Consider the following 15,072-nt stretch of genomic DNA (forward strand, 5'->3'; position numbering starts at 1 on the left):
CAACAGAAACACAAATTAGCTAAACTCAACAGCTAAATTCAAGGAGGCTGTGTTGTATGCTAGTTCTTACTAGTTAATCTTTGTACTTTATGTACCACTAGAGGCACTATCCTTTACGACACAAAATGCTTTTGCTTTAACTTACAGTACAATAAAAGCCTGTGGGTTGAATCCAACAGACAGTGTGGTCAAGAAATTGCTCCTTCCCTCTTCCCCCAAACTATACAGATATAGGGGGCAATAAGGGTAGGAAAACACAATTTAAAAAACTAATTGATGATACAGTTTAATTTATAGGACGACTCAAACTCAATAGAAATACCACATAATCCCTAAAATAACAAAAATGCAGAACTGGTTGATGACTTTCCAAGAGTGCACTTAACCAAAGAAAGAAAGGTAGATTTTTAAATTTTCCCAGGGAAATGGGTTTCATAGACCAAGAGCAACGACATAAAGGCTTCCATCTTGTGATTAAATAGAAACACAGAGAGCAAGACCTGGACTGGAGATTTTTAAATGCAGGTACAGTTGTGTTCAAAATTATTCAACCCCCAATGCTGTAAAGGGGTTTAGGGACTATAATGTACATTTGGAATTGTATTCAGAATGAAATCCTACAAGGACGTTTTAAAGAACCAAATGCAACTAAAATAACATCAATTGTTTATGTAATACAGTAGTAAATGTTTCTTTTGTGGTTTCTTCATTGCCACAATTATTCAACCCCTTAAAGACTACCACTCTGAAGAAGAGAGGTTCATTCAGGTGTTTTCGATCAGGTATTGAAAACACCTGTGGATGTCACCGAGCACCAATCAAGCATAATAAGCACCAATTAGGCAGCTTTAAAATGACTGTGATACTCAGCTCCTTCTAGACATTTACTGGTGTGGTTACAAACATGGTGAAGTCAAGAGAATGGTCCAGGAAGACAAGAGAAGAGGTGATTTGTCTTCACAGGAAGGGCAATGGCTATAAGAAGATTGCAAAGAAGTTAAACATACCAAGAGACACCATAGGAAGCATCATTCACAAATTCAAGGCAAAGGGCACTGTTGAAATGCTACCTGGTCGTGGAAGAAAGAAGATGCTGACTTCGACTGCTGTGCGCTACCTAAAGCGTAGAGTGGTGAAAAGTCCCCGTGTGACTGCTGAGGAACTGAAAAAAGATTTGTCAGATGTGGGTATAGAAGTTTCAGGTCAGACAATAAGGCGCACACTGCATAATGAAGGTCTCCATGCCAGAACCCCCAGGCGCACCCCCTTGCTGTCTCCCAAGAATAAGAAGAGTCGACTGCAGTATGCCAAAAGTCATGTGGGCAAACCACAAAAGTTGTGGGATAGTGTTCTGTGGACTGATGAAACAAAATTAGAACTGTTTGGGCCCATGGATCAACGCTAGGTTTGGAGGAGGAAGAACAAGGCATATGACGAAAAGAACACCTTGCCTACTGTGAAGCATGGCGGAGGGTCAATAATGCTTTGGGGCTGTTTTGCTTCTGCAGGTACAGGGAAGCTTCAGCGTGTACAAGGTACCATGAATTCTCTTCAGTACCAGGAGATATTGGATGAAAATGTGATGCAGTCCGTCACACACCTGAGGCTTGGGAGACGTTGGACCTTTCAACAGGACAATGATCCCAAGCATACCTCCAAGTCCACTAGAGCATAGTTGCAGAGGAAAGGCTGGAACATTTTGGAGTGGCCATCGCAGTCACCAGACTTAAATCCGATTGAGAACCTCTGGTGGGACTTAAAGAAAGCAGTTGCAGTGCGCAAGCCTAAGAATTTGACTGAACTGGAGGCTTTTGCCCATGAAGAATGGGCGAAGATACCCGTAGATCGCTGCAAGACACTTGTGTCAAGCTATGCTTCATGTTTAAAAGCTGTTATAACTGTAAAAGGATGTTGTACTAAGTACTAAGATTGAATGTCACTTGGGGGTTGAATAAAAACGAATAATGATGTGAGCACAGAAAAGACACTTGTGGTTATTTCATTATAAACTTAAGGTTATATTTCTCTGACCTACAAGTGCCTCTTTCATGTAAATGTAAGCAAGATGACTGAATGATCAAAATCAATGTCAAAATGACCAAAACATTCAATTTCAGTGGGGGTTGAATAATTTTGAACACAACTGTAGGTTCACTACAACATACCACATTGTAAAGAGCCATTCACCTTGATTAAATGGCTCCCTTCTCTTTCTGTAAATCACTGTTGCAAAGAGTGGGGATAGACAAACTGCAAACCGCTTTCAAACCCCAGGGCTTTACACCACTCCATGCATGCCCCCCGGAAATAAAAATTTAAAAACCCTATCACTGAAACTATATATGTTTCAGGTGAATGCTTTCTGCAACTCTAATAGCATTAAACCTTTACTGTAACCAACAGAACAAAGATATTGGAAAAGCATAACTGAGGATCTTCAGCAAAACACTTGAGGAATTGTAGACTATTCAATAAGCAACTATGGTTGACTTTTAGGGCCAGTATCTGACTGTACTTCCACTGAGCAGAAAACCCTACCAGCACAATAATAGGGGACTGCACCATTACACAAGTGTTCCTATTATGCAAGCAGAGGCCAGGTTTACCTCATGGAAAATGCTGTTTTAAACAAGTCGTGCAGTCCCACTGGTGAAACTTCCCACTCAGCAGAAGCACAACATGACACTGATCAAGGCCTTTCATGAAACAGCCCAAATTTGCTGTGCTAGTTTGCCTCCCCCCAAGGTAGAAAAGGCACCTTGAGGCTATCTCGTTACAGAACTGAAAACTAGATACACACAACCTTGGAATTTCATAAAGTAGGTCAACTATTTTAGGAGCAAAAGAGACAAGAGGGAGAGAGGGTTCGTGCATACATTTCTACTGCAAAGAACTACATGTAAGCCCAGTGTGCTGTGTCTTAAGCCCAAGGCACTTCAGTGATTAACCTGTCCCTGTTTCTGTGTCATCAGGGCAGAGAACTAACAGGAACAGTACAATTTAGTGGAAGACAGAAATCTATCTGTTCACAGAAAGCTATGCTGGACAACCACTAAACTTGGAAACTAAAGCTTATCTGGCCATTTAAACTGCTGCAAACACACAGATGGGCTAAAGCAGTGGTCCCCAACCTTAGGCCTCCAGATGTTCTTAGACTTCAACTCCCAGAAATCCTGGCCAGCAGAGGTGGTGGTGAAGGCTTCTGGGAGTTGTAGAAGAACATCTGGAGGCCCAAGGTTGGGGACCACTAAGCTAAAGAACAGAAAAAGGATGTGGTGGACCTGTGTTCACATGTTCTTGTTTTATAATGAATGTTATAAAGTCTTTGTTCAAACCCTTAAAGATTATTCTGGACAACCTTAATTTTACTTTGGCTTCTGCGATTCTAGCAACCGCTTGATTTGAACTTTTAAGTTTCTGTTCTGTAGCAAAAGCAAAGAGAGAGACTATGGAAAACTAAACATTATGCTCTTACTCTACTTTCTGCTCTCTCTGGCCTATATCTACCTTTCTCTAGGGAGGGGAACAGCTCATCCACCATCTGTAGCTGGGCGAGCACTCCTAAGCGACGGCAGCCACCCGGCCTTCAAGGATCACATTTATCACAATTTCCCCCAACTCTAAATTAGGAATGCAATACAAGACTGCCATTTCAAAACAGGTACCTGATCAAAAAGGTAGATGGTGACATCATCAAAGAACGTGACTGCTTTTCTTTCATTCTTCAGGGAATTTTCCAGGTGGTCGCTCTGTTCCAATTGTTTTGGAAGTTTCAACAAGCTCCTCAAATGCCTGCCATCATCCCCATCAGTGATGATGACTGGAACCTGGTGAATAATTTCCTCGTCGCTGTCGGAGCTGAGTCCATGAAGATGGAAAGTTCTCATATCATCCTCAGAATCATCACTATTTTCATCTTCTTCATCAGCATCATCCCCATCCAGGGATAGATCAAGCATCCCGGAAACATCAAGTTTACGAAGATATTTTCCTTCAACATCAGGCTCTTTCAGCTTATGGCCTTCAAGATGGCATAACGAGTTTTCAAAGACTTCTGCAGGTGTGAGCTTTAAACCCCTCTCAGGGAGAAAGTCTGCAGTATTAGTACCTGTGCAAGACACACTTATGGGGGACTCCTCATATATTTCCACTTCGTCTTCACTACTGCGGTCTAGCTCTACCTCAGGGAGTGTTAAATTGTGAAGACACTCCTGCTTCACTTCATTCATCTCAGACACCTCTTCTAGCCTCTCATCCAACTCCAGTTGTGGGTATGACCTATTAAGGAACTGTTCATCATCAGTCTGATGTTCTGCATTTTGATTCTTTTTCGTTTCAAAGCAGTCACTACATGGGGCATCCTCAGCTAGCTCTTTTGGTTCTGCTGATGTATTTGTAACCTCAGGTTTCTTATCTAGTTCAGAGTCATTATCAGAGAAATAAGCAGAATCCCTGTACGAATTCTGAATGCCACCTAAAGAGATCCTAGGGAGTGCTTCAAACTGATTCCTGATATTTATTGCACCCACATCGGCATTTACATCTGTTGATACGATGATCACGGGATTTTCGTGCAAAATTATATCACCACCAGCAGTGGACAAAACCATGTCTTCACTGGAGCTACCACCAACCAGGTGTGATGTCCATTCAGGAGACTCCAGATTTTCAGTCTCATAACCACTATCAGCAGGTTTATCGGGTGGCAAAGGTTTCTGCGGACGATGGTCCCCTAACGACTCTATGACCTCATTCACATCTAATGAATCTAGTGAATCTGGGGTGTCTACAGATTGCCCCATGATCTGCATGGGAGTTGACAAACTGTCTTCCAACAGACTGTCGTTACTTGTACGGTCTGAAGGAAGGATGGACGAAAGAGAAATGTTTTTTATTAAACCCTCTTTGCTATCTTTTTCAATCTGAGCTAAAGTTTCATCATTCTGCTCCAGATGATATATATCATCTTGTTTTAATCCAGACTGCTTATTTTCTAAGTCATGGATCATTTCCCAATAGTTGCTGTGGTATTTAAGCTCCTGGTTTTCCCTCTGCCTTTCATTCTCTTGGACATGGAGTGCTGAGCCATGACAGGGACTGGTCCCATTAATTTGGTTTTTGGCATTGACAGACAGAGTTTCAGTACTATCTGGTTCAAGGATTTGATCCACTCCAACAAAAGAATAATCGATACTGCAAGTAGAGCTACTATCAATTTCTACTTTCGTAAGATGCTTCTCAGCCCTTGATATAGGAGATATGTGTTGCTTATTCATTAAAGGTGAGCAAGACAACGTCTGACTTTTAGTAAGGGCCGGAAAACTCATATTTTCATCTCTACCTTTTTCAATAAAATTCTCCTCCTCGTGGACAACAGTATTTCTGGCTGTTTTATTTCCAACTCCAAGTGGATCTGTAGTCAGTGACTCTAGTGTATTTGTGTTATCAGACGCCGTTTTCAGATCACCATCACCAGCTATGTTGCTCAGTGGGTTCTTTAACAAATTCCTCTCTCGAAGAAAAATAAAGTTATTAGACAACTCTTCCGAAGTCAGCTGGCTAGGATCAGACAGGTCTGTGCTACCCTCATGCAAGAAAAAATGTTCAGTTTCTAAAGTGCTCATGGGGCTTCCCTTCTTGGTCTGATGGACTACAGGTTCTTCCAGTTCAGAATATGAAACAGCGTTAAATTCCACATGAATATCATTGATCTCAGCTAATTCAAATCTGTTTTTCGCATCTGTCAATTGTGCTGTCCTGGAAATATCATGAAATATATTCTGCAAAGGGCTTTCAAGGCCATTCACATGCAATCTTTCTTCCTTGGTACCTGTATTATAACACAAAATATCACTATCTGTAGAAGATTCTGCAGTAAGGCCCCCAAGATCCAGAAACTCCGTGTTTTTATCCTTTGGAATTTCATGGCTATCCACTTCCGTCATCAATGTAGCAGCCTGATTATTGAAGCTTACACCACTACTGCTGCTCTTCTCTTCTAACTGGATATAGTAATCATTCCCAACCGAGGGTTTATGGGCATTGAAAACAGGAAGCTCCCCAGGCACCAAAAATGAAATTTCCTGCCCACTTTCATCCTGCACTCCAGGTCCCTGTTCTATAAGAGTGTTCTCAAAGATCTCTACAGGGAAGAAGATATTTGTGTAAGTCACCCCTTCATCAGTATTCGCCTGGCTGCTTTCAAAGTGATCATGTTTGGCTGCCTCCCAGATGTATTCAAAATTGAGGCCTCTACTAGTTTCAGTGACTGTGAGGACTTCTTCCATTTCAGGGCCAAACTGACCACCTGGGAAATGATCCAAGATGGGAAAGGCGGAGCTGTTTGACAGTTCTCTGTGTGAAGTGTTGGGCTTGAGATCATCCCACTGTTCAGGATCAACGACTGAATCCTTTTGACTCTGCATGCGGAGATACGTTAGAAGCTTATGTATTTCTTCTGCGGTTGCTCTCTTGTCAGGAGGAAGCCAGCAGAACTGCAGAACTTCATACCTATGACAATAACAACAAACATCAATACTATTCAGTTGTAAGAGGAGTTGGCATGAAAAGAAAATACCACGTCCGCTTTAAACATCCAATTAGTCTTCCTTAATTAGTAGGTTTTTCCAAGTTGATTACATCCACTAACAACATTCTTTCAAACCTTCAAACTATTCATTCTTTCCACTATTTTTTTTTTAATTTACAAATGAGATAGTACTGTGGTTGAGTTGGACTATCCCATACTCTGGTTCATCTTCTGCACAATCCCAGGCTTATTAGATGGTTTCTCCATCTCAGCCATTTCTTTCGAATTTATGACAAGGTAGGCCCTATAATCCCATTCTTCAATAAAAACAGCAAAGACTTCAGTTTTACCATCTATCAGAATACGGCTGTTGAAGATCAGGTTCCAAAAGCTTGGTCCGTTTTTCTTTTATGACCTGCGTGAGGATGTCATCATCAGACAAATCAGAGTAAGGCTTCACACCACTGCTGAAAAGCTCCCAAAGCGTTACACCTAATGACCTGTAAAAGGAGAGTATTTAATAAAGATCATAATACTTATTCCAGAATGGTATCTCGGCCCTAACTCACAAACAATATTAAACACTTCATTCTATAATGTATAGGTTTTTCAACATGTCCAATACCCTTTACTGGAACTTTATTGCCTATAATAAAAACTTCATCTCATACAATACCAAACTGTATCACACCAAGCAAGGAGAGAAGGACACATATGTACAGTCATAAAACTGATACAGGGGAAAGCATGCAGCAATACAGAACAGGTATCACTGGCATATCGCCCCCCAAGGTATCTAATTTTCTCTACAGTTCAAAAATTAAGACCACAAGACCACAAGATTCTTGGTTGTGAAAAAAAACCTCTGACACGTGAACATTCTGCTTAAATTATGCTAAAAAGGTAAAGGTTTATCTTGACAAATTGTTCAGTCATATCCGACTCTAGGGGTTTGCTGGTAACCCCCATTTCCAAGCTGTAGAGCCAGCATTTGTCCATAGACAGTTTCCGTGGTCAAATGGCCAGCACGACTAGACAGGGAATGCTGTGACCTTCCCACCGTGGTGGTACCCATTTATCTACTCACAATTTTTACAAGCTTTCAAACTGCTAGGTTGGCAGGAGCTGGGACAAGCGACAGGAGCTCATTCATTGCGTGGATTCGAACTGCTGGTCTTTCGACCTTGTAGCCCAGAGGCTTTGCGGTTTAAAGCAGTCTTTAAAGCACTTTCTCTTTACTGAAGTTTTGCAGATTTCCTCCTTTTTTTGAAAGAGTAGCCCAATCAGCTAAACTGCACTTCAGATCGCTGCAAATAAACCTAGCCTATATATATATATATATAGGCTTGGAAACTTGTATTTCTGGGATTTATATAGGTAACAGTACACCATTGTTTCTTTAAAAAGAGATAGCAGAATTTTTCTATCTCACCCACCCAAGGAAAGTAGTGCTCTAACCAAAACATTTATTTGTTTGTTTGTTTGTTTGTTTGATTGATTGATTAATTGATTTTTATCCCACCCATTTAGACGAGGTCTACTGTACATTCATGATCTAAGCTACGGTTCAAATGAACACCCAAACCACATATGACACTTTCAGTTTCAAGAACTCACAACCCAGTAATGATTGGTTTCATACCAGATGTTGCTGTACTTCGTCTGCTCAGCTGTTATCAGCCTATCTTGAAAGCTAGTCACCAGTTCTGGTGCAACCCATCGAAGTGGCACAAGCTTCTTTTCATCCGTTTCAATATAGTCGTCCTGTTATAGCAAGGAAAAAAGCCAAAATTAAAGAGAAATCAAAACTGTATAATGAAAATCAAGTCACCTCAATTGAGCAGCATTATGGTACCTACACACATAACTCATTCTAAGTTTAGAATGAGCAAGTGAAAGTTATATGGATAGTCTCCATTATGCTGCCCTGGATCAACGAGGCAATGATGGAGTTAACTGGGTAATGGGACGTTACCTTTGCCATTTGTTGCCCAAAAGGGACACCTGGCAAAAGCAAAACCAGCAGATTGAAATTGGGAACCCAACGAGTGAGCCAGTCAAGTAAAGCATGCATTGGCAACCTCTCCTAGTGGTTTTCTACGGGTCCCCAAAAATGGAGATACGGAAATGCATGGTGATATGCTGAAACAGTATCTTATGGCTAGACTGTCAGATGGAAGGACTTTGGTAGAAAGTTACTTTTTGCCACCATACAATGAGAAAAAAAATGTCATTATCTTTCAAGACCAAGTTGTATTAAATACAGTCTTTTCACTCTGTTATACATTCTAACCAAATACATCTCCAGAGACTGACAACCATCATAACTTAAATATCTTCACCAGCACTAGTACAGACAGAGCTCTATAAAGCAGGCTTTAAGAACATATCCCCAGATATTGTTAATATTAATTTTTAAATTTAGGTTTTCTTTTCAGTATTATGTCTGAGTTAATGTATCGCCCTGTTAATTGTGTTATTATATGGGAAGGTTTTTAAAAATATCTTACTCTGTAAACTAACCATAGCAGAGGATCTTCATTAATGGAGAGGTATAGAGACCAAACAAATAATTTTTTAAAAAAACCTCTCCATTCAATGAACACCAAACTGCTTGTCACACAAAGCTATGTAACACGATTACTGTTCTTTTTAATGAGAAGCAAAACAGAGGAGGTTGTCTGAGTGAGGGAGATGGACTGAAGAAAATGCAATTATCATCCTCATGGACAGATGCTGCTGCTGATTCTTTCCCTTTTGCTCCTCAAACCAAGTTCAAAACCTTTACGTCCCACTTTTTAATTTTAAATTGACACTTAACTCTATGCACTTAATTTTAAAGCACAAGATTACAGTGCTTTCTGCCTTGCAACCCCAATTCACATATGCATATTTGTGAATGGCAACAACAGGCATGAAGAAAGACTGGCAAATCCAGCATCTGTCCAAATGATAACGATACAAAAATATGAAATTACAATCCAGTTGTGGCATGCAAAATCACTAGACCTCATATAAAAGACTAGGCTGTAATGACAGAAGTTTCTTTAACCAAGTCACACTAAACTCAGGCTCTGAATATAACCCTGCCTTACAAAATACTTACTTTGTACCTGCTGAATCCTATATCGTAATCTCCTACTTTTACATTTAAATCAGATGTAAGGTAGCAGTTCCTTAGGGCTAAATCCCTGGAAAGAAACACAAAAACATTGTGCTAGGAAAAGAAGAAATCTCAGGACATGCACAGACAATTTTAAAAATCAATAATGTAGCAGAGAAAAGCTTATTTAGCATCATACTGGGTCACAGCCTTAAACACCCTGTGGTTCTAAAGGGCACCACAAGCAACTATTTGGAATCAACATGGAACAGATCCAAGTCACCACTAAAACATGAATCTCCACTCTGTGATCTTAGGCCAGCTTATTACAGATAGAAATCGCAGGGAGATGGCAAAAGGCAAGCTGGAGGGGGATTTTTGCAGAAGGTTGGGATGAAGCTTCATTCTAAGTTAGGGGTCTATTTCCACCCTGGGGCCCAACAGCTCCTTCTTTTTCAATATGTGACCCTACTGAGCATTCTCCTTTTAAAATTATGAATAACAGAACACACAGTCTGGCCCCTGAGCTTTGTTATGCAGCTCCATTAACATCAATGTTAAGGTATCACTGTTCAGGAGGAGTACAGCAAAGCACCAGCAATTTCACAAGAGCAGAGTTTCAATCAGTAGGTAAACTGAAGCTCCATTACCTACTACCCTCAGCCAAAACTGGAGTATCAGAGGAGCCTCTGATACAAAGATTTAGCTGAAGACATGGCTGTTGTTTATAAGGTACTGATGGTCTGGCTTCTCCTTCCAGGAGAAGCACCCAAGCTGGGGATGGAAGCAAAGCATGGGAACTACCGGAGCAAACAAGCATTTTGCTTTTCTTCAGGGCATGGGAAGAGTGATCAGTTTTAAATTTCAGCCTGCCCCAGAACACAGAATATGTCTTATTCTGAGTGAACCCCACCTGGTCTACCTAGCCCAGTACTGTCACCACAGACTGCGGGAACTTCTGGGTATTTCAGGCAGAGACTTTTCCAACATCACCTGGGATGTCAGGGAGTGCATACGGAAACCTTCTCCAAGGGAAGCCCATGCTCTACCACCAAGCTATGGCCCTTTTCTCTTTTTTTGAGATCTTATTACACTGTAGTGTTTTAGAATCAAGACTTTTTTTTTTACTTTAGTGCTTTATCTGGTAGGGATGAAAGGGAGACTACGACACTGCATATCTGGAGGTCTTACCCGTGCACAAAATTATGCTTATGCATCATGCAGAGCCCAGCAGCAATCTCACACGCCATCCTCTGTAGCAGCATGATTTGAGCATCTCCTTTAATGTTCTCCTGTTCATTGCAAAGATACGTTTTTAGGTCACCCTGGAAAACAAAGGGAATGACACTGATTAATTGTTTCTCATGCCAGTTGGACTTCACGAAACTGCAACTAAAAACAGAGTTTAGTTCTTGTCAGCCTGTGAGGTTATTAGCAAGAGTTCCAAATAATCTCAAGGTGAGAAAGCACTGTCATCACATTTCAAGTGTCTGTACGATTTATGTGCAAAGGCAACCTGAAGAACATGTTATGGCCCTTTTACGGCCATATGGTGGATAATCTATGCAGGTGGATATGATTTTTTTTTTAGTGATCTATAAAGACATCGCCTACACTTGCATCTGGATTAAGGGAACAGTCTTCTCTTGAATAGGAAAAGAAAGGGACCAGGAAGCTGAAGATAGGACTTAACTGGGGAAAGAAAAAGAAATTAGTACAACCAGCCATGAAAGGAAAAATTGCAGCAGCAACCCCAGTACAAGAAAAAGATACATTTATTAATTGCCCAATAAACTGGATTTTCTCGGCAACAAAGAACTGAACTATTTAAAACAACTGAAACAGAATCCTCTCCCCAACCCAATCATGGAATATACTTTTAAAAATCACTTACAGAAACAAAAAAATGGTGTGAGGGGTGGGGAACAACCTGTTTACAGATTGCTAGAATTATCTAGAAAGTGAGGGCACATTGCTACCAGAGTAAAATTTAATATTATAAATGATGGTATATTGTAAAAATACTAAAAACCCTGGAAGAATTTAAAATCATTTGGCTGGTCCTAGAAAAACATTGCCTGAGACCTTTATTAGAAAGCATAATCCATAATTTAGCCTGGGGAAAGACACAACCACTGTAAGAGACTTTTTTTTCTTTTCACACTCCCAAATTGTCAACTGAAGGAGATTGAGAGAAAAACATACCCAGACTACCCATTGGCTGCCAAGGTCCTAAGCCAATCTTCCCCATTTTGGAGGTCTCTGATGTTGGTGGACTACTTAATTTAATGTTAACCACGCTGACAGAGGATCATGCAACGTCTATTCCAACATAGTTTGAAGACCTAAGGTTGGATAACCCTGTGGCCACACAAGGTTTTATAGGCCAATACTAGTACAGTGAACTGGGTCCAGAAATGAATCCAGAAGCCAATGAAGTGATGCGGTCATGAGTTTCAGCCTGAAGAGTTAAGAATTTTCTCTTTACAGATATAAAACAGGCCTCACAACGAGGCTGCTTACGAGCAGAGAGACCTGCTCCGCACTCCCAGCTTTCTACTCAAACATATCCACTAGAGTCACATAAATTGACCCGACAGGCTGGTTCCACCAAAGATCCCAGCTTAAACATTTATTCTTTGCAGGATAAGTGCTGCACGACTCTTACACAAAGCGTAAAGCTGAGAGCACTGTGCAATAAAAGCAGCAATCAGGTAAAGGGGTCTCAAGCTCAATGGGCTATTTTGAAGTGCAAGACTAAGAATCAACTGGCCCAACAAGGATGAACATTAAGTTAGTCTAGAGTCGTTCTGAATATCTGGACACTGCTGACAACCACTGTCCCTTAGGCGGCATAAAAGCACTGGGTGCAATTTTGATCTTCTCCATGCATGGATACATATACCTGTACTACAGAATCAGAGATGTGAAATACTGAATGAACTATCTTACCAGCTCTAGATGGCAGCAAAACACTAAGCAAATGCAACAGAGTCTTATTTCAGCAAGACAGTTTCCAGGACTGTACGCTCCCATGCATTAAAAGTTGCTAGATGGGTCCATATGATTAGGATTGGCTGCAGACTTAGTTATACTTAACAGGAGGACCTTGCTGCTCTCCAATAAGGTTTCTCACATTACTAGCAAAGTGGTCAAATGCTGTGTGTCTCCTGCCATATAAGGTCTTTGACTGTCCCCACCCTTTTTAAATATTTCTTGTTTAACTACTTTCTAGGAAAGTTGAGGTGGCATATTGATGGTTATATGTGCCTCTTGATTTAATTTTATATCATGTGACTGTTGTGAACTCAGAACTTCTTTTTAAGTTTAATGTTGTAAAAGAGCCAGACGGTGCATTAATGGTGATATGTCTTGACCAATATTATATGATTTTATCTAAACAATGTATTTTTATCTTCCTGGTCATGGATGATGATGATGATGATGATGATGATGATTATAATTATTATTATTATTATTAACAGGAGAACTACTAGTATCAATGAGGCTGTCTGCAATGGATAACACCAAAGGAATCAGTGTCATGGTCATGACTAATGCAAGTCTTATCATTTCAGTGGTTTGTCTCTTAAGCATAATTAAGCCGGGATCCAACCATTACTTAAGTCTGGAGCCACAAAAGAAGCAGAGTAGCGGCAAGTCGGATAAGCATTTTAGAAGCCAGAAAATATCAAACAGAGAAAAACTTTTCAGCATGTGGGTATAGAAGTAGACGAGATAAGGAATACAGTAAGATTCTTTTGGAATATAACACAGGAAAATAAATGTTCTGAGAGAATGAAGGAAACTGGCTGTCCCAATTCGCCCATGACCAGTTTCTGTCAAGCCTTCAACACGAGCCACAGACCTAGTTCTAGACTCTAGAAGGATAGCTAATGTAAATGAATACAACTTTTTATTTAACTCACCCTCTCCAATATGTACAGGCTTTTAAAGAAACACAAGCTTTCTCTTCTCTACCCACAGACTTTCTTCAAATTTCAAGAAATGTAGAACCAAGCAGTTGTTTTCCATCAACAGAACCCAGTGAAATCATAAGTCATTAAGATCATAATACCACTATTTTAAACATTTTAAATGCTGTATACATTTTATTATGTGTTACTGTGTGGTATTTGTTCCTATTTTAATGCTGAAGTTTTGGTTTATTGTGTAGGGCTAGATGTTTTGCTTATTGTTTCCTGTCTCATGTTGTGAACCGCCTAGAGCGGCCTCTGGCTAGATGGGCGGTATATTAAATCAAATAAATACACAGAATCCAAACAAAGCAACAGGATAGCTTGAAGGAAACAGCAAGGCTTATCAATGCCTGCAGAAGGTAACTTCAGCTGGGCAGATTTCTCCTGGGATTTTACACCAGAGTAAGTGGATTGAACAATTCACGGTGGCAGAATAAAGTTCAGTAATAAGCCACCTAATTGTGTGTCAGTTCATGTACTAGGCCACGTGACCAATACATCATTACTTAGATGTACCTTGTCACCATTACATAGGCCATTTAACTTAGGAGAAAAATCCCATTTACATTCTGGCCAGAATTGGAGAAGCAGTCATGGAAGAACTTGCTTGAAGAAGCAAGGTCAGCTAACAGCTAATCACAGTGTGGCAATATAAGTATTACATTTAAGTCTATAGAACTCGTCTTTGCTCATCTATTAACAAGGAATTCTGTACACCGACAAAATGTTGGCCATGTGTAGCTGGGTAATAATTAGACGTTAGTAAGCTGGTTACTACCCTATTTTTAACCTGGGAAAACCTTATGACAGACAGGACGTGATATACCATTAGGTAATTATACATTAAAAGAACTGCCACAAACACACCCTGAACTCTACTACTCAACCAGCAGGCCCAATAATTATAGGAATGTGAGGTCCCAGGTACACAGTTGTATTTCAACAATACTCTTTAACACTCTCAACAGATAGTTGTGGACCTGGTCTGCTGTGGATAGGTAGAGAGCCTAACAATAACCTGTAGTAATTTATGTACACACACAAAATTTACAATTCTAAAAACCAACCCAGAATGAAACGCTGTTAAGGAAGCTCACTATTTGCCTCCTTATTTTGGTATCAGCAAAACACAAATTAAGTTAAGTCCATGGCTATCGTGGCGATGAAAATGAATGTATGAAGTCCCTTGATGAGAATAGAAAATGGAAGCCAACAGGAAGCTCTGAGCATGGCCTAAACCATAATTAGTATTTACATTGGCCCAAATCCTATTAATTATGCCTGCTGGTATAATATGATCACAGTATAAATCCGAGCAGCAAATTACCATGAATTAAGGTATCAGTGTAGGCACTTGGTGTTGCATACAGAGTTGCATGATTTGGCGAACAATGGCAAATTCCTGTGCTAATTCTTAACCTATGGCAATTTGCCACTGAGATTTACACCGGCTGCATTAT

At 40.3% G+C, this 15,072-nt stretch overlaps 1 protein-coding gene across 1 annotated transcript in view; it reads right to left on the reverse strand.

The window, feature by feature from the left end:
* The window catches only part of LMTK2 (lemur tyrosine kinase 2), a 50,133-nt gene that overhangs the window by 5,658 nt on the left and 29,403 nt on the right, over positions 1–15,072 (reverse strand). Inside the window, exons 7-11 of the mRNA XM_020799548.3 lie at positions 10,824–10,957; positions 9,636–9,720; positions 8,172–8,293; positions 6,880–7,029; positions 3,666–6,510 (exon numbers count right to left, since the gene is read on the reverse strand). Coding sequence (XP_020655207.3) covers positions 3,666–6,510; positions 6,880–7,029; positions 8,172–8,293; positions 9,636–9,720; positions 10,824–10,957 — 3,336 coding nt within the window. The remainder of the gene's footprint in view (positions 1–3,665; positions 6,511–6,879; positions 7,030–8,171; positions 8,294–9,635; positions 9,721–10,823; positions 10,958–15,072) is intronic.

Source organism: Pogona vitticeps, chromosome 13, assembly GCF_051106095.1.
Source record: "Pogona vitticeps strain Pit_001003342236 chromosome 13, PviZW2.1, whole genome shotgun sequence".
Classification (NCBI taxonomy): Eukaryota; Metazoa; Chordata; class Lepidosauria; order Squamata; family Agamidae; genus Pogona; species Pogona vitticeps.